At 39.5% G+C, this 24,351-nt stretch overlaps 1 protein-coding gene across 1 annotated transcript; it reads right to left on the bottom strand.

Moving 5' to 3' along the window:
* Positions 1–239: 239 nt before the first annotated feature.
* Positions 240–23,870, bottom strand: EXOC3 (exocyst complex component 3). Its single transcript, XM_084508639.1, has 13 exons — positions 23,791–23,870; positions 21,244–21,428; positions 16,909–17,128; positions 14,787–15,468; positions 10,873–10,990; positions 9,700–9,825; positions 8,229–8,329; positions 7,286–7,396; positions 6,418–6,568; positions 5,070–5,192; positions 2,487–2,648; positions 1,475–1,602; positions 240–1,044 (listed from the first exon to the last, which is right to left on the bottom strand). The coding sequence occupies exons 2-13, from the start codon at positions 21,385–21,387 to the stop codon at positions 873–875; spliced, it is 2,238 nt and encodes a 745-aa protein (XP_084364765.1). The 5' UTR covers positions 21,388–21,428; positions 23,791–23,870; the 3' UTR covers positions 240–872.
* Positions 23,871–24,351: the final 481 nt, after the last annotated feature.

Here is a 24,351-nt window from a genome sequence, read left to right as displayed (position 1 = left end):
GGCAGCGCCCTGAGGGCGCCGCGGCCGCCATCGCCCGCCCCACACGGGGGGCCCGGCCCCGTTCAGAGCCCGGGCAGCAAACGCTGGGAGATAACGGGACCCCTTAACCCCGCCGTGCTGCGGGGACAAAGCCCAGCGTGTCCTCATGCCAAAAAAAACAGCCACTGCCACCTTTATTCACCCCTCAAACAAAACAAACCCCAAACCCTGACTCTGCACAGCCGTAACGAACACAGAGCAACGGTTCAACATTTTATTGAAATATTGAAATTTTATGTGCTATTTTTAGTGAATCCACGACAAAAAGTTTTTGTACCTCAAGTGGCCTGTGTAGCTATTTATTTATTCACCCTATAAGCAAACTCTTCAGTCCTTTTGTCAGGGAGCTGATTCCATAATTAAGCTTTCTGCAATAAACTATTTTACACCAAAGTAAGTACATACACAAAGTATAACGTGAAAGGAAATTGAGGAAGTTAATATACACCCAATGCAGTGCCATATAAAGATAGTTCCAAGAGTGAGCTTAGGTGCTGTAAGCAAGGTGTGTTGGGCTCTCCAGCACTAAGGCACTATCTTTATATGGCATTGCAAACATACTCCACAAGAAAAGTGTACTTGCTGACAACAAAAACAGCTGAAACAAATGAGTCAGTGAAGAACCCTCTGGTCAATAGAAACTGCATTCTATAACTTTTATAATCAGATTTCTGAGAGAAGACCTCCCCACATCCAAGTCTTTAGAAAGAAAGATCCCCAGCAAGTATCAGCGTGGATTGAACTGTACTCGAAAAAGCACTACCAAATTTGCCCTCAAATATTTCACACCCGTTGATCCAAGACCTGCAATGACACCTAAACAGAGTTGTCAATTACTTCAGAAGTTTTGGCACAGTGAGAGTAGGAACTGTAATTTCTTTAAAAATTGGCACATAGTTCGGATTGGGTTGGCTTGGACCTTGATCCAAAGTCTCAATGATAGTCTGCTTCATGTCTCGGCTGGCATCTCCCCTCACTGTCAGCAAGGCTGCAATATGGTCATCCCTGACAAAGAAAAAAAGATAAAAGCTGGCATTAGTTTTTGCAGAAGTAAGATTTTGTCACAAATATCACAGTTCACAGTTTCAGTGAAGACTTCTAATACTTGATCAGATCTTTAGTCACCAACAACTGGCTTTTCCAGCTTAATAAAGCAATATTTTGGCTACTCTTAGGGCTCTAAGATGCATTCTATCCTCACAAAACACAGAATGGAAGTATTCTCACTATTCCTTTGCTGTCTCAATGAATACTTAAATACACATACCTCCTAGTCCAAGACATGTATGTTCTCTATTAGCGTTGATTTTTAAAATTAGCTATATTCTAATATATGAATAACACATATTATACATTTTTTTCAACTTATTCCAAGGCTACAAAGAAGCTATGATATTATCCATCTATTTTTGATTTTGAAGGCAAAGAGAAGTACCTGATATCTGGGTATTTACTGACTAAAGTTGAGACTTCCAAATAGAGCAGTGAAGGATCAGTTAGTTTGATAACCTCTGCAATAGCTTCAATGATATCACAAAGTCCTTCAGTGTCCTCTCCAGATCCCTACAAGACGAAAAGCAACAAACAACAAAATAACTAAAACAAAAGCAACCCCCCAATAGCTATAAACAATCATTATTATTTTGTCTGTCAATGATGTTCATTTCTCTAAACAGCTGGCATTAAGGCAGATTTCTGAAGGCAGGCGTTAAGAAATCAAACTATTTACAAATCATCACATTTAGCCTCTTCTATTTCACTGTTCTTCCTTGTCCAGAGATCTACCCCTAAAACATCAGTTAAAAAAAAAAAAAGAAAAAGCCCCCTAGTTTTTTAGGCTTTATCCTTCTGTGCACTCTTCCTACATTTTTATCATCTGTTGGCTCTAAGATTTCCTCCAGATTCCAACTCCTTCTGCAGTTAAGATTCAGTATTAATTTTAGGCATATCTTTTAAGTTGTTTCTCAATCCCCTTTTTTCCTTTTCCTATTTCTCTTGCCCTTTAGATGGGGTCAACATACTTGTCTTGCTGATTCTAAACAAAACACACTGCATGCTGCTTAGTTAATTAATAATTATCTCTTTGATGTATTATCTGCCTTTCCTCCAGACAGGAAAAACAAGGTTCAATTCTATTTTCTTACCAGACAACTGCTTCATTCTTTCACTTACTCAGAACTCAGGGTACCCGCCTCTGTGAGGCCATTCAGCTATTGCATCTGCCAAGAGCTGTTTAAACACACCGAAGCTGAAACCAGTGCTCAGGAACTTTAGCAGCAGTCCTGTTTGTTCAGAAACTCTGTCCACGCCCTCAGCTGGCACTCTTGGTATTCACTAGTCACCAACGTTAGACACATGGAGATCTAACTTTAGCTGTTTTCCCCAAGCACTAAATGGCTGTGCTTTAAATCATCAGGTTAACAGCATTACTCAAAGCACATACTTACAGCTGCAAGCTTCTTAAACAGAAATCTGAACTGTTCTGCTTCTTTGATCATTTTTTCTGCACCCTCCTTTCTCTCTTCTGCATTCTTGAAAGATATACGTTTTAACATGATTGCTCTGATGTATTCCACAACCACTCTTCGATGGGCCTCAACAGTCATTGTCTGAAAGAAAAAGGTGGTGGTTTATGCAAGTGATACCTGCAAATGTACCTTTTTTTTTTTTTTAAGCAATGATTAGGCTCTGAAACACTTACTTGTACTTTATCACCTGTATACAGTTTTTGGTTATACTATACACTTCGAATGTCTTTAGATTTTCATGATGCTAACAAGTGAAAATCTGTACTTCTTTTATTGAAAAGGATGTGCCAATTAACAGAAAGAAAAAAAATAAAACCAAAGTATCTGAATTATTTTAGAGGAGCGTGGGCATATCTAAAGATAGAGGAACAAATGTGAAATGACTGGATGACCAGTCATAAAACAGATCTGTGCTTGGCCTTACAGCATAGCTTTCTGATAAGGAATGAACCGCCACTACAGAGGCTTTTGCCAGACAACTCCAATACCCTGCATAAAGCACAGTGTATCTGACCTACACTACTTGTGCTCTGGGGTCAGGTTTGGTAGGAAGTCAGAAGAGGGTGGACTCAGAATCCGCAGGCCATACCAATCACTTTCTCAGATCTTCCTTTAATTGCTTTGCTGTTCTCAGTGTGTCTTTTTATAGCAAATAGCTATACTGGTGACTAAGAGAAGCATCTGGTACTGGTGTAAGGCTGATGCCGAGGTTTGGAACTAAACCAAAAAAAAAAAAAAAAGCCAAAACACTATTGGCTTCTCATTAACTGTAATTTGAGTGCTTAAATCCCACTTTTTTTTTTTTTTTTTTAAAGTGATCATAGTGGGAAAAGTTACTTATGATTAAGAAGCCCAGTAGCAGGTAGCCACAAACTTTTAAACCTTATTTTTAGTAGCATATAACGCGCTTTAGATTAAATCAGTATCTGCTTTCAGTCGTAGTCAACATTTTGGAGAAAAGTTTCAGAGAGGAAAAAACAAAAAGCAACAACAGACTACTTTGTATTGGAAGCCACGGCCTCACCTAGGACATAGAAAAAGTGATTTCAAGTCCTACTCTTGAAACCATGCGAAAATACCATAAAGGTGTACCTTACTCGAGTTTACTGCTTGTACAGGGCGGAATTCTCTTGTATTTGAGGAATTTATGCCAATTATACAGAGGAAAATTAACACCACCGAACATACTGTAGGAGACTGCTATTCCACTGAAAAAGTGTGGAACAACTCTACATACATACACAAAAAAAAGAACACTCAGGAAGTGTGATAGGGCATTCTCTTCTCACATGATGAGAACAACAAAGCAGAATGAACGTAAAATCCCGATCTTCTCTGTTACAAAAGGCCATGTTACCCACTGGGCTATACTCTCCTCAGGTGCTCTGTTTGTATGGCTTTTAAAAATTGTATCTTTGGAACATGATTAACCAATAATACTTTAAAACCAGAAGAAAAGGCTACCCAGTGCTGGGGGAACACAAGCATGCCCCATCCAGTGCTAGAATATATGGTGTCTTGTGTGGGAAACTTTTTTGTGCTGAGATACAATGGAAGAACAGGTGTGATAAATGCTAAAAGACATTTGTCATTATCTTCTCATAAGGTGGCAATAAGTGCTACATGATGAAACACACGTGATCTCTGAGACTGGTATTAATAACTGAAGAAACCCATGTCAAGCTCTGTTACCTCACAGCAACAAAACGGTCTGGGGAAAGAAAACTGTTTTATGGATCCATGTTGAGACTGTATCTTAAAAGCACTCCTAAGAGTTTCTTCAAAGACTTAATATAAATCCTGATCTTGCTGACTTCAAATATTTCCTACATCTTTGGGAATCATTTAAGACATGCTATATTAACTGTACACAAGTTTACTTAATAAAGGAGATAACTAAGTAGAATATCACTAAAAGACTAAAGGATAGTAGAAAAATCCACAGATCCCTTGACAAACCACAGGAAAAAAAGTTAAAAAAAAAAAAAAAAAAAAAAAAAACTAATCCAGGACATTATGCTGCAGTAACAGCATTTTAAACATGTTATACATTTGTTAAAATTTATGTTGCCAATATAGCTCTGCCTTATTGCACATATTAAAACTAGAAATTACAGACTGTGCAGTTATAAAAAATAATTACAGGCCAGCAGTGCTAGTTTCTGAACAGTTAATTTTTTCTGTCTACAGACATCTGACATGAGCTCGAAAAATACAAGCTGGTAAGAATACTATCTAGTAATACGGCAATGAGTTTTCTGGATTAAATCCTGTAACTCTGATCTCTCTCTGAAAATATTATATGACTGAATGAAATAGATGAGCAATGCTAGATTCAGACTTCTGTAATACGATAATGAACATTTTTTTTTCCCAGTGATGAATCAATTCATAATTCCAATTTGTGTTCCAGTTCTATATCCCATACAGTGTTCATAAATTAAAAACCAACAGGGCATTCATAGTATACTACCAAAGTACCATGGAATATTTTGCACCTACCTTTTTATAAGGCTTTTTTATTTTTGCAAAGTCATTGAAATAATCCTCTACAGTGACACAAATAGTCCCCACAGCATTAGACCCCATCAACCACTTCTTTGTCATCAGCTCATTGAGATGGGTCTGAGAAAATAACAATTGTAATTGATGAGCACAGATCCTTGACATTTTTAATCACATCCATGCAATTTTAAAAAACGTAGCAGACAATTTTAAGTGTTATGTATCTTTGAATTATTATTCCTTCAGCAGGAATAAATAGCAGAAAAATGATGTGATAAGGTTGTCAGAATGATGGCTGCCATAGAGTGTGCTACCTCAAAGCAAGTGAGCTAACCTCAGCATGTTTCATATGAGTTTTCCAAAATCCTTTAGGATGTTTTCTATTTAAACTTCTATGCTGAATAAAATAAGATGCAAGAACAAAACTGGCTTAAGAGCTGACAATTCTGATTTTAAATAAGGCACCCTTAAACTGCTGCAATAGTGAAATTTTGTGCTTGTTCTCTTGAACTACTACTGGGAAGTCAGTTGTTCCTCTCTGATGGTGTCACAAACTTCTTGTGTTTATACCAAACCTGGTGGCCTACACGCCTTAAGCCTTTCCCAGAACCGCACAAATGTAACTCCAGTATTCTCAGCATCTACATACTTGCTTTGTTATCCCCAGTGGAAAAATCTTTGTTTTAAAGCACTGTATAAATGCTAATAGTGACATGAAGACTGAGGTTAAATAATTTCAAAGAATGGTCATTGGAATAGAGTGTCTCCTCATAATCAATTTACATAGTTAAAAATGAAATAAAGGTTCCTCCCCATACTCCCAATTTCTTCTTTTTAACTATAAAAAGTTACTTCCCCCCCGCCTTTTTTTTTCCCTCATTCTGTATAAGAAGGCAGAATTCCTAAACAGGAAAATGTACCAGTCAGAAATCACCAACCTTTACAGTCAATTAAACAATGTTATTTTTTTTCCTTATTAAACTCATACAAAGATAATTTATCAGAAGTTTCTCAAATAGTTATTAAAACATGGCTATGCAAATATAACTCTAAGTAAAACCTACTAAAAAAATATTCACTATTACTAAACACCTGTCTGAAATCATCTTATGAAATGTAACTAAAACTCCTTTCAGTCTTCTATACTCAAGCCAAAAAATGAAGAATTACCAAAGTTCCTTGGCATTCTGCTAGCACACCAACCACATAAAATATGTTTAGCAATCAAGAGGCTTCAAAGCTAGTTCATTCCTGAATTATTTTCCCTATAAAGTAACACTCTCTGTTGTTTTTGCTGCTTTTTTTGTTTTGTTGTTGATTTATTTTTGAGGAAAAAAGTTCCAACCTCTAAATCCATGAAGACTTCATCTAGCAGGCTAGAGCATCCTTCTTTGGCAATGATGTCTAAAATCGCATCCATGCTTGCATGACTGCTTGACAATGTGTCCTCCAGTTCAACTTTCAAGTATTTCCTTTTCAGACTGATAATAGATTCTCTGTGACAAATAACAAGGCCTTTCATCATCCACTGAAGAAGATGCACAATTGCATTGCTACTAAATTTTCTGAGTACATGCACAGAAATAGACACACTAGTCTTATTTTTGCAAGGGACAGTAATGTTTGCTGCTTGCTTTGGAAACCTTAGCCAGCTTCGGTATGATTTTCCAGTGATCACACTGAACTTGTTGTATGTTGGTGAAAAAGCCCTACTGCTGATGGTAGACTTCAGAACGGCAGCAGAGAAAGATCAATGTGAGTTTGGATTGCTAAAATCTGAAACCTATTAAAGATTTCTCTTGTTTTGAAACATGAGCAATGAGGATTTCCTTCTCCTGTTCTAATATTCTGAATAAAGCAAACTATACCCTTAGTCTCCTCCATTTAAGTCCACCTTGATCACACTGCTTGAAGGTGAACTGTAAGAGCATAACTGTAAGATAAGATGGCAGGTCCCAGACAAATTGAAGCAAATTTCTGAAATTCTGAGAGCTAAGTGGATTTTCATAGGTGAGGGATAACAGTTTACCTTGCCAACAAAACCATGCAACACCACCTGCGCTTCCTAAAACATATTTAAACCTATTGTTTTTGTTTAGTCAGCTGAACTATCTTAACCAAAACCCTTTTTGTATACAAACTAAGAGAAAGTCCTGGGGACACGTAGTACTATATTTATTTTTCCACAATCCAGCAAGAAAATGCAGACTTACTTAAAAGTTTGACAGTTGTTGATGACTGCAATCATGTATTGAACATAGCATTGTGGGTACTGACGATTTTTAAGATGTTCTTCTTTATATAACTGTGCTTCATCTTTGTACCTGCAACATACACAAGGAATGTCATAAACCACACAGAAATCTTTAACAATTAAGTACACATTGTAGGACCGTAAGGGCGTGACGGGTATTCAGAAGTATTTTATAAAGGGGTGATTGGTGACAGCCAACATACCTTCACTAAGGGCGGATCAGGCCTGACAAATCTTGTGGCCTTCTATGACGGGGTTACAGCTTCGGTGGGTAGGGGAGGACGGGAAGAGCAACTGACATCATCTACATGGACTTGTGCAAAGCATTTGACACTGTCCTTCAGGATATCCTCATCTCTAAACTGGTGAGATTTGACAGATGGACCACTCAGTGGGTAATGAATTGGCTGCATGGTCACACTCAAGGCCAGGCTGGAAGAGGCTTTGGGCAGCCTGGTCTGGTGGGAGGTGTCCCTGCCCATGGCAGGGGGTTGGAGCTGGGTGGACCTTTAAGGTCCCTTCCAACCCAAACCAGTCTGTGATTCTATAACAAATGGCTTGTTGCTCACATGATGTTTGGTGTCCCTGTTCTGGGTGGAATACAACCAAGGAGGGACTTTCTCTCTCTTCCTTACAAGAAACGATTACCAATTTGAAATATAAGAAGAGGAAGTGACTTCAAAAATGAGAGCCATTTGCAAAGAGGAACTGAAAGTTTCAGTCACCAGCACAAAATAAGTTCTTTGAGGAAAGAAGGAAGAATGCAAAACTAAAAGAAAAAGAAAGCAAAAGAAAGAAAAGCTTGGCTGGCATGTCAAGAGAAAGAGATGAAGAAACATCCACAGGAAAAGCAAAGAGCAAAGAAGCAGAATAAAGTGATTCTATTTTAAAAACAATTTTACCTGGTTAGAAATGAATTCATTTGTTGAAGACATAGAAGGAGTACCTTTGTTTTCAAATCTTCGCTTATTTGTGCAGCTACCTGAAGATTCTGCTCAAACATCTACATAAAAAGAAAAAAAGTTTAGTTGTCAACACAAGTCTATCTCAGTGGTAAATAAAAACAGTCACTATCACCAACTCTACATACGCTTTTTTAAATAATAGAAAAAAAAACACCAAGCCCAGGCAATTACTGCTGCTGACTAAAACAATCTCTCTCCATCAGTGAAATTAATAAAATCTTGACAAACATTAGCGTATGCTACAGCTTTGTTCTGATACTGAAAACAGAGGTGTTCTTTATTCAGAAAAGAAAAAAAGGATGTGCTTGATATTTCTAGTTCAGTAGGAATTTGGTTTTTACTGGATCTGAGTTCTTGGGTCAGCTTCTGCAGCTAGTAATAAATAACCTTGTAACTACAGCTCCATTATTTTCCCCTATATACACATCCCACAAGACCAGGTTGCTCAATGCCCCATCCAGCCTGGCTTTGAGATACATTTGGAAGATTCACAATTACATAAATCTCAACATTGCACCCTTGACCTTGGTATGTAACATCACAGCTGATCAGCCACAAGTTTTCTTTGACATCACACAGTTTCTGAAAAAGATTACCTGATGTCAACATTGGTGCTAATATAAATGTGAAAGAACGTGGCAAAATTCCAGGTCTAGAACCAGGAAGTATATTTCTTGGGAAACAAATGCAAGAGCTCATCTTTATTTCACTGAAGGTGACTAATGTCATATTTGTAAACAGAAACCAGGAAACTAGCATAAACAACTGATTTTTTTTGGTTGATAATGATCAGTTTAAAAACATTCCCACCAGAGTGGTGCAGTTCTGTTTTGTGTGAGTTTTTAAGGTCTTTAGATCTAATGTTAACTTTTCTGTTTTGAAGACCACCAACAATTTGGACAGGCATTAATGTTAACTGAAGTAGTGTTTAAACAGCAGCATTTTTAATCTTTAACAGAACTTATCTTTTCAGTATTAAGGTGTTTGTACAACTAATAATTTATAGGAACAAACACATGCTTAGCCGCCTCAATGCCATATTAACAAGTGATATTCCAATAACTTAAAAATATTTCATACGGTAGATTTCTATTACAAATTTGCACAAAGGGAGCTAAATAGAAACAGTTAACCAAATACAAGTATTAGCTAAATAGGCTGGGCAAAATAGGTTCCTAATTTAGATTAATAAAAAGAACTACGCCTCTAAGTATTTAAATGAAAAAGACAAACACTTCAAAAGAAAAAGCCCTCCACCTAACAACTCTACAGGAAAAAAGCCTGCACTTCAATAGGCTTAAAAACAATGGCATTCCAAACAGTTTGGCTTTCTGCTCCCTGCCTCCACCCCAAATCCATGTTCTACTTCTGCAGTTTTTTTTCCTAGAATAACCACGTTCTCTTATACCTGAAAAACAATAGCTGGGAGCGTAGTCTGATAGTACCCATCTTGATCTGCTTCTGGTTCAGTTTCTTTTACCCAGTCTTTTTTGTCTGTCTCCAGTGCTTTCCGTAGCCAGCCGATGATGTTAGACTACATTAAACAAAGCAACCAAGAAAGAGCAAAGATTCTTTAATCTCACACAACAATAAAGACAAAACATTTCAGTATTTGGAACAGCAGCCATAGCGACAGAGCAGCACGGTAGCAGGTAACAAGATGTGATGGGTATCAAGTCCACATGTTTGCTGTTGCTACAAGTGTTTTAGTAGCTAACACATTCGAGTAGCTGCAAACCTCCCTCCTCTTGGCAGAGCTCGGAGGCTTAGGAGGGATTCCATTGAACAATACAAGAATACAAGCCAGTCCAAAGTTCCACCTACCCCAACATCCAGTCTCAGAGGCAATCAGCACTAAATCATTAAAGAAATATACATCTAAAAGCCTGACAGTCACGTACCAATCCCTTTGCCATGTAGCTGACCAATTTCCAGTGACTTGTTTGTCAAGCAACGTGCAGCGTCACCTGTCTCGAGCAAGATGCTGAGCCTGGATGTTTAAGATGCACTTTAAGTGGCATCCACAGAAGGCAACTATGCTTGTGCTGTTGACAGGCATGAAAGGAAAAAGGCTGGCAAACACACCCCATGAAAATCTTGACCATGTTGGAAAGATCACATCACTGTCAAATGTTGGCATAGCTACTACAGGGACCAAGCAGCATTCTACATCTAGTAATAGCTTAACTTCTAGCACTGTGAATTCATGTCTGTGTATAAACACTTGAATTTCTTTCTTTCTAATAAAATATCACAGAATCACAGAATTGTCTAGGTTGGAAGAGACCTCAAGATCATTGAGTCCAACCTCTGACCTAACGCTAACATGTTAAATATGGCTAATATGATCTGTGAAGCATAATTATACTTTGAAATGTCATGATCTACATCCATAAAAATCATAACAAAACATCATTATAAACAAACCAGTACATCGCACATGAAGATTTATAAAAGGAACGATACCAAGTTCACATTTGCCACACTAGTTTTCTCTAATGCAAGAAGAGCTCATTAAGCACAGAGGCACTTGCACAGCTGTCCATCCATATGAAGGTACCTTTGAATTATTATTACTTACAGTAAGTGTTGACATGTACTTGCTGAGAAGCTGATCTACCACATCTTGTGAAATCAAAAGATTCAAAGAATTTACGTCCACTTCAGGAGATAGTTCTGAATTTCCCATCATCTCTGTACTGAGATTAAAAACAAAACACAAGAACACCACAACATTGCAGATCAGTAAAAAAAAAAAAAGTGAGATGAAATTAAAAACTATACAGCTTTTTTGGTATGATCACTGTAAGGGACAATTTTTCAATATCTATACATTTCTTAATAATGCCAGTAAGTATATTTACAAGGAATGTAAATAAAACTACATAAAAGAAAAAAAATAGGATATAAAAAAAAAAGCTTTTGCCCAGCATATATGAAGTAAAAAAAAAAAAAATTACAGAAATTTTAAATATTTAACCCTTTCATGTATTTTTAACTTACTTTTATGTAGAATTGATTGCTTCACACTGAGTAAAAGCCAGCTTGTTCAATCTGCGGGTTCCTAATAGTGAATATCTGAATTTTCAGAGGTGATGACAGACAACTTATACATTCTCTATTTTGGAATGGGAAAGATCAGTTCGAAGTATGAAAAACCGAGCAAAGTTTCTTCAAGTCAAAAGACTTTCTGTTGTGCTACTTACATCCGTATCAAAACTAAAATGAATTCAAATAAAATCTACCAATGCTTCTTGCATCAGTAGAGGATATACCTAACATAAGAGGAGGAAACCTTACACAGTAAATAAAAAGTGCACATCATTGGCACAGTATTGTAACAGAACTATTAGCTGTACTTGCAAAGGAGAATTCTTGATTTTATAGGATTAGAGAGAGACTGGAGCAACCCTCAGAAGTATTTCAACAAGGATTATATAAAAATAACACACAGTGATAGTTTTCATCTGGACATTTTAAGATTGTATAATGAGTTGCTTGCATAACTAAAATCAAAGTTATGCCAAAGCATAAAACAGCAAGAACCCTCAATCTTTCGAGCTCAAAAAAACAAAAAACAAAGCAAAACCACAGTCAGAGTTCTATCAACAACTGGTGTAAATCTATTCAGTAGTAATGCTTTCTCACATTCCACTTCTGGTGTGCTTTTCAGAAGGAAGCCAGAAAGTTTACATTTGTAGTAGCAACTATAAAGAACAGTGATTAAAAAAAAAAAAAAAAAAAGTTTTTTCCCCTCTGAAGTGTTTCGTTGGCAAATTCAAATTGTTCTCTGGGGATATGCAGTGAGTCAGCACAGTGGTGCTTCCACATCGTGAAGAACATTGAAGCCCTAAAATCCTACTACAGCTAACCACTAAAAACAAAACAAAAAAATACCCTTGCCTTTGAAACCATAGAAGCTCGTGCAACTGCACACTTTATGTTTTTAGTATCACCCTGATGCTGTTGGAAGAGAGACTGAAGGAATTAAAGAGGCTCAAGCTGCTCAGAAACCTCAACTCTGTTCTGCTGCTCTTCACAGAGGGACCACAACTAATAGCGGAACCTGCTCCTGGGTCATTTGGGGGAAAAGTGAGAAGCTGGTTATGGCATTATGCAATCTGAGAAAGTCTTTCCAACCTCATTTGTGCTATCATCATCCCTACTTCACAAGGCCACAGGAAGAGAGAGCTTGATTAGCATCTAATAACAAACACGTTATGAATACAGGCATCAGGATCTTACACAACGTAGATTTTTCCCAAAACACAGAATAGAGTCCTGACGCCAGCCCTGTGTAGATTTAGTAACTGGAGTATTTTTTCCAAGGCTTTCACTGACTTAAACATGAGACAAAAGCATCTAACACAATAAAACTGCATCCCACTCAAATATTAGTGGTTATTATTCCACGTGGAGGATCACCTATTTCTTAGCTATGAACAGAATATGGTTCTAAAAACAGCTTCTGAGACATGCTCTGGTAAAGTAGAGCATGATTATTTAAATCCCTGCCTTACAAAAATTGTAAACAGAAGTTTATGAATAGTTTTCTTGTGAATTCATTACATGGAAGAAACCCTGAATGCTTCTCTTTTATTGGTCAATATTTTCTCAGCTGGCTTTGAGATGCGGTTGTAACATACAGGTTTGTATGTCCCCTTTAGTGTTCAACTACATCTACTAAAAATAGAGAAAGATTTGGAACAACAAAAACTATTCTCCCCCCATACAACGTTCCACAGAAGATGACAAGGAATGGAACAGGGATTTTCTATTTGTCACGCAGGGAGAAAGAAGGTTAAACAGGAGTTACAAAGTTTTCATGAAGTCATATGGACCATTCTCCTACACAGTTTATTATAATCATATCCTTAGAGAGAATTGTTTAATGCACTGTTAAGAGATGTCCAGTAACTGAGACGTGGTAAGCTCTGCAACTGTCCTGCTTGAGTACTTCAGCTTTCCCACTCACAGGCCTGAGCTGATTCCACCACCCACTACAGATATACAAGAGAGCTAATTGTTACCATCTTGAGAATAATCCCTTGTACTCTAAAGGAACACAATTACTGTGCTGCCCTCTCCTCTTGGGCTTTTCTATTAGAAAAGAGCAAAACTCAAACCCTTGATTTTTTTCCTGAGGCATCTGCTCTAATTTCCATCACATGTATTAGGCAAGAAGGCATCCTCAGATACCTTGTACCATACCTACTCCTCTATTTCACTTCCTTTCCCAGATTCTGCCATCAGGAGCTATGAGCCACATCACTTGCTTTTGCAGGAATGTTCCCTTTTAGATTTATTTGCTTGGTAAATAACTACACCTCTTTGTCCTTCCTACTGAAGAACACAGGAGTTATTGCTATTAAGTTAGACAATTCGAAGTTATTTGCCCAACTTTCTGGGGAAAGGGCAGAAGGGTAACTTTAAGACCAAAACCAGTCAGCCCAGGCCATAAATGAAGAACCTGGGAGCAGGATTTCTGCCCAGACCATGCCCCCATAGGGGGAGGAAGTCCAATATATCTGATTTTTCATTCATTTTTGAGTTACTCCTCTGACCAAAGGACTTAGCTCCTTTATCTTGTTCCATCTGTTGAAATAGGGAGATGGAACAACTGAAGACAGCAACAACACACATGCTGCAGCCTCTGGGTCAACGCCAACTATTCAGGGCAGGATTACAGTTAAGAAGCACAGAAAAGCTAGCATTACTTTTTCCCAAATAAATCAGTTGCCCTAGTTGCCTAGTAACTTTGTGTCAGCAAAAATTAAACAGTTGCCATTTGAGCTCTTTCTACCTGGAAAAGGATAAAAGGAACCGAGTGCTTAAGTTACCCCAACAAATCACACCACTCAAAACAAGAGTGGAACAGTATCACCAGAGACAACCTAGGGGCAGAAACTCTTTTAAGTAAACAGACTGGCTCATGGTTCCCAGGTAAAACCCAGAGGAAGTTACTACATTCTTTCCATTTAACAGTCATGAAGCAACACTTAAACAGTCCCAACCTCTGCAAAGGAGAACAATAGAAAGTTAATAACCACACCACTTCACTGGGGCTGTGGCCAGCAACAAATGCTTTGCTTCACCTTCATGAGCTCCTAGCCTCCTCTGTTCTTCCCAATACCTCAACAAATTGGTGCACACACTTTTTTAGGCTGTCACTAGCTTCAAGTAGGTCTGTAATTGCATTAAAACCTCAAGCTAACGAAGGAACTCAAGACCACGTATTAGAAAATCCAAATAAAGTTTGAAGGAGCAATTTCCAGAAAGCAAAAGGCATCAATAAATATCAACATATTAATTTACTTACTATTATTTCTCTTCTGTTTTTTTTTTTTTTTTTTTTTTTTTTCCCTAAATGGTTTTATCTTCTTCCCTTCTTAATTTTTTATTCCATTAATGGACACACAATTATGAGTATGCAGCCTGTATTGTGTATGCTCACTCTCAACTTTTGCTAACAGGTTAAGATAAATGGGACCTTACCTTTTGTAAGTATTTAAAACCCAAGTCAGAAGGCTAACAATCTCATTTGCCTCCAGATCCTCTGCAGCAAGCTCTTGCATGCGGGTAGACAAAGCCTGATGGTACATGTTTAGCAATCTTTTGAAAATGTCATAATGTGGGGGAAAACATTGATCCAGTAGGGTTTTAGCCACTAGCAGGTCATCAAGGACGTATTTACGTATGATTTCCAGATGGCGCACGAGCCACATTTTGTCAGATTCTCTAGTATCTGCCTGCGTGCCTTCAATTCGCGTGCTCACAGTTCTTTCCAAAATGTTGAACATTTTTTCTTTCCACTTCTTTGGTCTGCCAGGAGGTATAAACCCAGTTTGTTTTTTCCGGTCTAGCATACGCCTGTCAATTTTCTCCTCCCTTTCAATTATCCTAACAACAGAGACCAGCAAGGTTGGATCTCGACGGACTGTGACGAGAGACCTCTGAACCACCATCCAAAGCTGCTTGGCCAACTCCTCGGAAAGTTTCTGCATATCCCCAAAGTACGTGTGGATGAGGTTCATGTCATGCGTGTTTTTGCTGTCCATGCGATACTGCTCGTACATCAGGTTATCACGAGAACACTCCAAATCCATCAGTTTCCGATGCGCTTGCAGAAGTTCCCCTCGCTCAATCAGATCTTGGGTCTCCCTCACTATCTCTGGAACTGAAGCAAAAGAAGAAGATAAAAAGAGTATAACAACAAGAGTATAACTGGTTAGTGCTAAAAAATTGATAATCAAAAAAAAAGGTTCACTAAAACAGTTACAAGCAATCATTAATTATGGTGAAAAATAATTTATAATAAAATCTGTTTTACTCAGGGCAAAGTTATCAGCAACTATACTGTGTAACAATCTCAAGGGAAACAATTCACACTCAAAGCCTCTCAGGATACCAGAAAAGAAAAGGCTTGTTGTCTCAGTTACACTCACCAGTGTAAAATAAAACAATACTGCCTTCAAGAATTAGTATTGGAGCGTACAAAACTTTGTTCTCTGCTAGATGTTACATGTAAGTAGAAACAGAACTCTTTTTCTTTCAGTTACATCCTGTATCCCAGTTTTGTAGTGTAGCAGTTAGACGAGCTTTGTACAGAGATTAAACAAACCATCCTGGTACAAGTGGAAAACAACAGTTCTTTACAGGTGCATTTTGAAAAATTGCTATCAGGGCAAAAGGGATAGAAAAAAAAATTCTATAAAATGAAAGCGGTATAATTGATTTACTTCCCCCTCCCCCCCATTACAGTGGTAAAATTCTTAAAATGACTTGCAAGCAGAAAAGCTCTGGCAAGGAATTCACCCCAACTCATGATGGAATAGCACGTGCACCAAAAAGCCTGAATGGAATGAAAGAGCTAATCCCACTTTTTTATTTATCTTTGTAGTATCCATTATATCATGTTAACCTTATTCAATTTTGCAAACTCTGCTAGTTGTGCAGTGTTGCCATGAATGTGCTCTCCACACGGAGTTTCTCTACATATGATACAGCTTCTGTGATTGTACTGCCTCATTCTGAAGCAAGGTCTGTGCACAGTTGAAACTGAACTTAAGGTAGCTCATACGTAGGCTTGTAACATTACTGGAGAATCCTTGAGGTTCTTTAACTGTCGTGTAAGCAAGACTGCTAGGGAATCTTCTGGCTGAAGATCTTGCAGCTTGACATTCTGCAGTTGCTTGCAAAATTATTCACTTCCTAAAATCATTTGGGACTATTTTTACTTAACAGTCTTGCTGTGGGTACCCAGCACACTGGCAACATTTCACTTCTTTCTGAATTTTCTTTCTGTACATGCCACTTACATAGTTCAGTCTTTTACAGTAAAGATGTTATTTCTGCTACTGATTGTTAGCAAGAATCTTCTTTGTGACTTCTGTTTGATGACGAGAGGCCAGACTGGAAGTTCTTACAGAGCAATTTAGACTTGATATATTAAATGGTTAGAAGTAACTTTTCTGAACATATCTAGGTGATGCTCCCTTAATTCTTCATTCCCAATGAGGTTTAAAGTTTCCCACATTATTTGCTGACCCTACAGCTCTTAGTACCACTTTGAAATGCTTTCATCATGTGATAGATTATATAAAGAACATTAGATTACCTGAAAAGATGTTTTTGAGATTCTCTACAGCAGCTGCCAGTTGGCTATGTTGCACTACAGCATCTTTAACATCCTTGAGGTTTTCGATGGTGTTGATGCTCTGTCTCCAGTCTTTATTGACATCTATCAAAGACTGTTGAATGTCCTTTACGTCATTCAGTGCATTGTGCAGTTGACTTAAACCTGTTCGGACTCCATCTAACTGCGACTGGATTGCTGCCTTAAATGTAAACAAAAGACAAAAAAGAACTCTTACATTAATTATTACATATTATAGGTTCTGTATTTTCAACATTTCTCAAAATTTTTACCTAGATATCAGTACCTAACATTTCCTGGAGGAAAAAAAAAACAAACTTAAAAGGTAACATTACAGCTTACTAGAAACATGTAATGTTTGTGTGAAAGATTGAACACATGCTTTTTTTTAAAAAAAAATTTTTTTTGAAGGAGCTAGATACAACTGCTTTACCTACAAAACTGCTACAGGAGCTTATGAATTTAGGAAGACAGACTTACAAAGATGATGACCTATCTTAAATCAGAAACATGGTAAGGGAGAATGAGATTTCTTTGTGTTTCCCTTATGAGTTCATTTCAAAGGGGGATATCAGAAGAAAGCTGATGCAGAGTTTTCCCCAGGATGTTTTGCACGCACAGATTCACAAAGCATTTTATTAAAGCAATTATGATTTCTGACCTACAACTGAAAAGGTTCTAAAAAAAATTATTCTTCACTAAAAAAGTGTCCAAAAAACCCTTCCTGCCTGTGGTGACAGAACCACAGAAAAATTAGAAATAATTCAGCCAAAACAAACAAAAACCCCCAAATCCCTACCAAGCTGAATTAAGCTTTGTCTATGTAAAACAAACAGACCGACAAGCCAACTGCTTGATTACTATGGCATAAAGTGAGCTTTTTGACACAGGTATCTCTTGTGACAGGTAGCACCTGAAACAATGACTCTTCAAACGGGCTGTTAGTCCGGAATGTCATTTCGCAGTGCTGACATGTTACCGAAGGTGCATTATAAAGCATATCTGTGCAAAAGAAATCAGATCACAACTTATTTTCAAAAACATGCAACTAAAATGAGATTAGGCAAATAGAAAATGAAACTGGAAATAACAGACTTCAAAGACAAGCCAAAAGGCAGACGTTGGTGAACGCTCAGTTACTGATCTCAAGAACCTGAAGAAACTTTGTAAAAGAAGCAAGGCAGGGGCAGTTTAGCTAAGCTCTGGAGATTTTTTTTGCCATACTTCTAAGGTCAAAAAGCCTGAGCAGTCATGGGATTTTTTGTCTGATAGTAGAAGCCAAAGAGGAAATCCTGGTAACTATGAGCAACATTTATTGTGTTTTAAATGTACTCAGAAAGAACCAGAAAAATGCAGTGATTCTTAAGCCACAATTTCAAAATATAACATGCAGATTTTACTGATAAAAATGTATTTTCTGTCAAACTTAGAACAATTTAGACGTGGTGAGGCATCTTTATTTTATCTGTCTAGAGAACTGCTGCATTAACAATTATTTCCCCTACAGTAACCGAGATAATTAGTTTACTGAAATACAATTTGGTATTCAGACAAGGGACAACGACACAATCTCCTGAGGCCGTCCATATCTTAAAAAATACATGACCATTAAACATTCAGTACTTCTGACTCAACTTTTCAATTTATTCTGAGGCAAATCTTCCAAGTGTTCAAATTCTTAACTATTTAACTTTTGCAGAAAGTTGATTATGTTAAACAGAAATCATCACTGATCTTGGACGCTAACTCTAGCAGCCAAAGTAATCTCTAACAACAGACATCCACCCAGGTGTCCCGTTTGTCTCTTAATAATCAGTTGGGGATGATGGGGAGTGAGGGATATAGACTTTACCTCCTAGAACGCACATTCACCTTCTACTGGACTGAGCACTTTTTTACAGAACTGATGCCCTGGCTGCCTGGTCTCCTTGGAGGTCTGTGGTTCAAATTCATAATTGCACAGCAGCTAGGAACCAAAAAGCATGTTTATACTTGGGAAAACTCATGACTTGAGAACTCTCCTAGCACACATATCCACTATTTCTTCAGGGTGAGAAATACTTAACCTCCCCAAAACTTAAGCTCTCCCATTTACTGAACAAGTGTGAAAACAAAGTTGTCTGTCAACACTCCTAACCTCTCACGGTCTGAAATAGAGGCCAGGCAGCTCTTTGCTTACATCTGGACTGCAAAGCACAGAAGGACCAGCCCTCAGTGCGATCTGGTCCTCAGCCATCCCTCATGTCAGAGTTCTGCTATCAGTATTTCAAAATACTGCTTCACTAACCAACATCAGCCTCACACACAAAGCAGACGAGTCGTACAAATTTTAAAGCCAGAAAAAAAACACAGAAAGGGGATCTAAAAATGCATACAAGTAAATAACTGGGAGAGACAGGAGTAGAATAATCAACTGGAGGAGATGCTGTCTTTTTGTGCTGAACACCATTCCAGACCTCAGCTGCTTCACCTCTAGAAGCGAGGGACAGCTATTACCCTGGCTTTCTACTCTTCCATATGGATCAACTTGGTCATTGCTATTCATGATCAAGAAGAAGAAAACAACGGTGAAAGCGTATCTAGTCAGAAGGAACCACCACGTTCACACTAAAAGATGTACCAGGTGTTCATTCACATAAATGAAGCAGCTTAGATTTTTCGACAGTGATTCAACCTGAAAAGCCAGCAATTCCTCCAGACACTCCAGATCCTGATGACCGTGTCTCTTCATCTTCCACAGTACACATACACAAAATTTAATGCAGAATGAGAGTACTTTTTTGCACCCTCCCCTTATTTCCATCCATTACAGTAATTCTGGTGGGGAAAAACTGCTTTACTATCCATTGCATCACAGCCATCACCTGTTTGAGAAGTGCTTCCTCCATAGACTTGGAATGGGCATTTTTGACCATCTGTAGATGACTGAAGTTAAATCAATATAAGGAAAGTTACAAGGAAACTTTCTGACTACAAAGTGGATGGAGGCATTTACAGAACTCAAAGTTATACTCAGTCATCTACTGGGATGACTGTGCTTATGTGTTATAAATAGACCACAGTAACTGAACCATTGATCCACTATTAATGGACTCCACTATACGCCTCCTGCCTTAAATCTGAAAAATCCAAGTCATCAGGAATATTTCTATAATAAAACCAAATAAAAATTCACTTGTAATTTGCTGGTTTTTTCTTGTGAAAGACAACAGTTTCTCTTCTACATCCTGTAGACTTGCACAAAGAGGGATACAAAGTAGTTTTAAGATACACTAACTAATGTTGAAATATAACACTAGATGCAACCTATACCAGCCAGTTTGACCTGGTAAAAAATAAAAATATTCCCAAAGCACCTTTTCTTTGGCTCTACTCCAGTCATTGAATACAGTGGTCAAAAATGACCGCTGAGCACACATGTGCTCACATGTACATGTGTGAAGTGAAGTCTCTTGTGGAACTGGACCCTGCGACAAGATGACCCATTAACATGCAATGAACCAAGAAACTTTCACTTAAACCAAAGTCTTAAGATGTCTACCTGCCCCCTCCCTCGTTCACTGGAATACACTCTTTGCTTGAAGAGTCTGAAAGCCTTCAATGCCTCTCATGCTCCTTTCAAAGAGTTTTTTTTATTATTATTATTTAATCCTTAGGTGAATAAATTAGAATTATTTTCTAACCTGTTTTTCATCTAGAAAGCCTGCTGGCACCCTGAATTTAACTGCTTATATTGAACTTCATGTTTGTTCTTTCTTTACTGCAAATGTAGTTATTGTTATTATGCCAAGAAGGAACACAGGCTATTTTCAGGACTGCGCTGTAGGCAGAAACATTCAAGAAGTTCTGATTTTTCCCCCCTGACCTTCAGAAAGGACTCTGCCTTTTCTCCTTCATTCACATCACCACACACTATCTACAAGATTTAGCTATCTGCCACAAACCCATATAAAAGTCAGAGACTAAACATATTTTCAGCACTGATCTTGTTTCAGAAGCAATCTTCAGGTTTTATTACAAGTTCAATATTCAATCATTACAACAAAGGTTTATTGGCTGACAGGCTACAGCAGAAGGTGACTTGGATGTGGACAACCTGTACAAGTTATAGGTCATAAGAACATTTGAAATGCTTGCTAATGCAAGCAGTTTTAGGACGCAAAGATTTTGTTTCGTTTTGCACACAGAGTAAAAATTGAAGTCCATGATTTAAAACTATCTGGATGAAGATGTAAAGGGAAAAAAAAAAGGAACACTTTCTGCACTGCGGACCCTGAGATTTATCAAACTTCATACCTTGAGCCGAGCTTCTACTGAAGCCTTCTTACGAGCTTCCCTCCTGCGATACTGCTCCACTTTGTCCAGCTGATCAGGACGCTGAAGCATTCCTGCTACCCTCTGAACAGCTGTCGCAACTGCTTCCCTATCCGTTTCCTCCATTGCTGATTAGGACCTCAAAATGCCTTCATAATTTAACAGCACTGGAAAGAGAAGTAGCATTTTTAGAACGTACGCTTTCATTGGATGGCTCTGCATCATTTCAAACTTAACCAGAGAAAAAACTTCAGCTATAAAAATAGTGCAACTTGACAGAAGCGTGATTAGAAAGCATCATAAACAGTAATATTTGGAATTACACAAGGATCACATTTGAAGTCACTTAACTCTGTTTCACTACCTGAAGTGTTCTGTTTAGTGTTTTTGCATGTACCTTGCTCTATGTAGGCATGTATTGAAAAAGAGAAAAAAAAACAAACCAGCAAATTTCCATTTATAAAAGAGATCCTATCTAACCTAGAGTAGGTGTGCCTACTAAAAGGGGAACAAGACGTGCATAAAGCAACCTTGTGACAGGTCCAAGCAAAAATCCTAACTCCACTGAGTTCTAGTTCTGGGGGAGCTTAGAAAACTATAGTCCCCCTGCAATAGCTCAGAGTCGGTACCAACTGAGGAGAGAAATCTAGCTGTGGAGGCTCTAAACCCGAAGACTTGATTATGAAACATTTTCATTTAGACTTCTGATGGAAGATTTCTCCCCCACTACTCTGTTTTCTACTATTTTCAGTTCTTCTCACAGTACCTGTCCATCTGAGGTACAGGGAAAAATTACTTGAGTATTTCACATGTGCCTGCAGTAGAATTTCTAGTGAAGTCAAGACATGCATGCAAATCACCATCAGCTTTTAAGCTGAAAAGGTGAAATTTGCTGGCTATTAAACCAGACCTTTTAACTCAAGATGCTAATGCAAGGCAAAAAGGATGCCAAATCAGCAAAGATGCAAGAACTCCACAGAGGCATCCACAGAACTCCAAGGAATGTGTCTGGAATTCCCAACTCCTTCCAAATGGGAAGGAAGATGTTACGTCTGGAGTCTTGGAATCAAACAGAACACTTCCAGGTTCTGGAGTTGTGACCACAGAGATTATTCTTTCATTATTCTTTCCACATTATTCATTTAATGGATTATTAATTCCTTTAATTTCCATGCTATCGTGACTTTATCAATAATTAAAAAGACAGTTATTCTAAAAGATGTTGCTACATATTTTTTTTTAAACTTTACTAAAAAAGTTACTACAGAAAATGACACTGCAGGAGACAGCTTCATGGTGAATTACATTATTAACGACTCTAGATACACTGAACAGAGTAATGACAGGCTTAACACATGCAGCCACTGCCCAGGCACACCAAGCAAACCTCATACAGAAAATTACAGCACCCCAAAAGCTCCCACAAGATTTTGTAGTAACTTGCTGAGGCGGACAGGCTGCTGCCCAGCCACCAACCGTGCCCACAGGAAGGGCAGATTTCGAGGAACCACGCCAGCTTTGCACAGGGGCGGTTACCCCAAACCAGGCGTGCTTTCACAGCGAAACACTGCAGCGAGCAAGCAAAAGAAAGCCCAGCGCTGTCTCGGACAGGCTTCAGCAGCAGGCACACCCCAAGCCCCCCATATATACACCCCAAGCACACTCTACATACTCATCCAAGAGCCTCATAATCAACTCGTAAACACCCCTCCAAGCACCCCCCATGCCCAGACCTCAAACAACCTCCAAACACCCCCCTAATGCCCCCAAACATTCCTCCAAGCACCTGAGCAATCCCTAAACACCCCTTCCCCCAAGCACCCCCTATGCACAGACCTGAAGCATCCCCCAAGTCCCCCATGCACAAACCCCCAAATTCACCACCCTAAACACCCCCTCAAGCATCCCCCATGCACAAACCCCAAGCAGACCCCCAAAAACACCCCAAAAGGACACACCAAGCCCCCCACACACACTGCCCCAACCTTCTCCCCCTAAATACCCCCCAAGCACTCCTCTAAGCACCCCTCAATCAACCCCTAAACACTCCCAAGCACCCCCTAGGCACAGACCTCAAGCAACCTCCAAACACCCCCTAAGTCCCCCTAAGTCCCCCCAAACCCACCCCAAAACACCCCCAACCATTCCACAGAGCACCCAACCACCCCCCAAACACCCTCCCTAAGCACCCCCCACGCACAGACTCCAAGCACACCCCCCAAAACACACTCCCCCAAATACCCAAGCACACCCCAAACACCCCTCCAATCACCCCCTGTGTACAGACCCCAACCACCCTCCACACACCCCTAAATCCCCCCAAGCCCACCCCAAAACCCCCCAAACACTCCTCCGAGCCCCCCCTAAACGCACACCCCAAGCACCCTACAGACCCCAAATGCCCCCTAAACACCCCCCAAGGACCCTCCAAGCACTCCCCAAGCACCCCTCACGCACAGACCCCAAGCAGACCCCAAACACCCCTCAGCTCCCCTCAACCCCCCCCAACCGTCCCCCCGCAGCCGTTACCGGCCTCCGCCAGGCGCCCCCCTCCGCAGCCCGCCCCCGCCCCTGGGGCCGCGCTGACAGGCGCGCAGCGCGCATGCGCGACGCCGGCCGCGCAGGCGTGGCGGGGGAGGGGGGGAGGCGGTGGGGAGCGAGGCGCGTGCGCGCTGCGCCGCCGCCACCTGTCGCCGGGGGCGGGAGGCGCGCATGCGCGGCCCCGTGTGGCGCAGCGGCTCGGGTTTGAGGCTGCTGTGTGTAAAAAAAGTCGTCAGGTGTCACCGAAGTCAGTCACGAACACTAAGCACATAAATAAATAAACAAATAAATAAATAAAAACACTGTTTGGGAAAGCCCACAGTCGCTTTTCATCGCTAACACCACCTTCTTCCCCCACCTTCCTCCAGCGCCGTGCTCCTTGCCTGGTGCTCTCCGTGGTTTCTGTAGTAAAACTAAGGAGCATTTTTCTGTAAACTGTAGAGAAATGGGTTAAGAAACGAGCAGCTCGCCGGCGGCTGCAGGGGGAGACGGGGACGAGCGAGGAGCCTCCTCTGCTGGGTTTGTGTAGGGGTTGCCATGGCACCCGCC

Source organism: Aythya ferina (assembly GCF_964211825.1).
Source record: "Aythya ferina genome assembly, chromosome: 2".
NCBI classification, from domain to species: Eukaryota; Metazoa; Chordata; class Aves; order Anseriformes; family Anatidae; genus Aythya; species Aythya ferina.
Note: the sequence above shows the minus strand (reverse complement) of the source record. Positions and strands in the feature narration are given on the sequence as shown.

Bases quoted from the DNA above. Each gene is read 5' to 3' on its own strand.
- EXOC3 (XM_084508639.1), bottom strand. From the start codon at position 21,387: ATGGAGGAAACGGATAGGGAAGCAGTTGCGACAGCTGTTCAGAGGGTA. The intron at 1,603-2,486 runs GTAAGTATGTGC...TTCGTCTTGTAG, and splicing joins TGTTTAAGAAGCTTGCAGCT to GGATCTGGAGAGGACACTGA. The intron at 1,045-1,474 runs GTACTTCTCTTT...TTTCTTTGTCAG, and splicing joins AGTAAATACCCAGATATCAG to GGATGACCATATTGCAGCCT.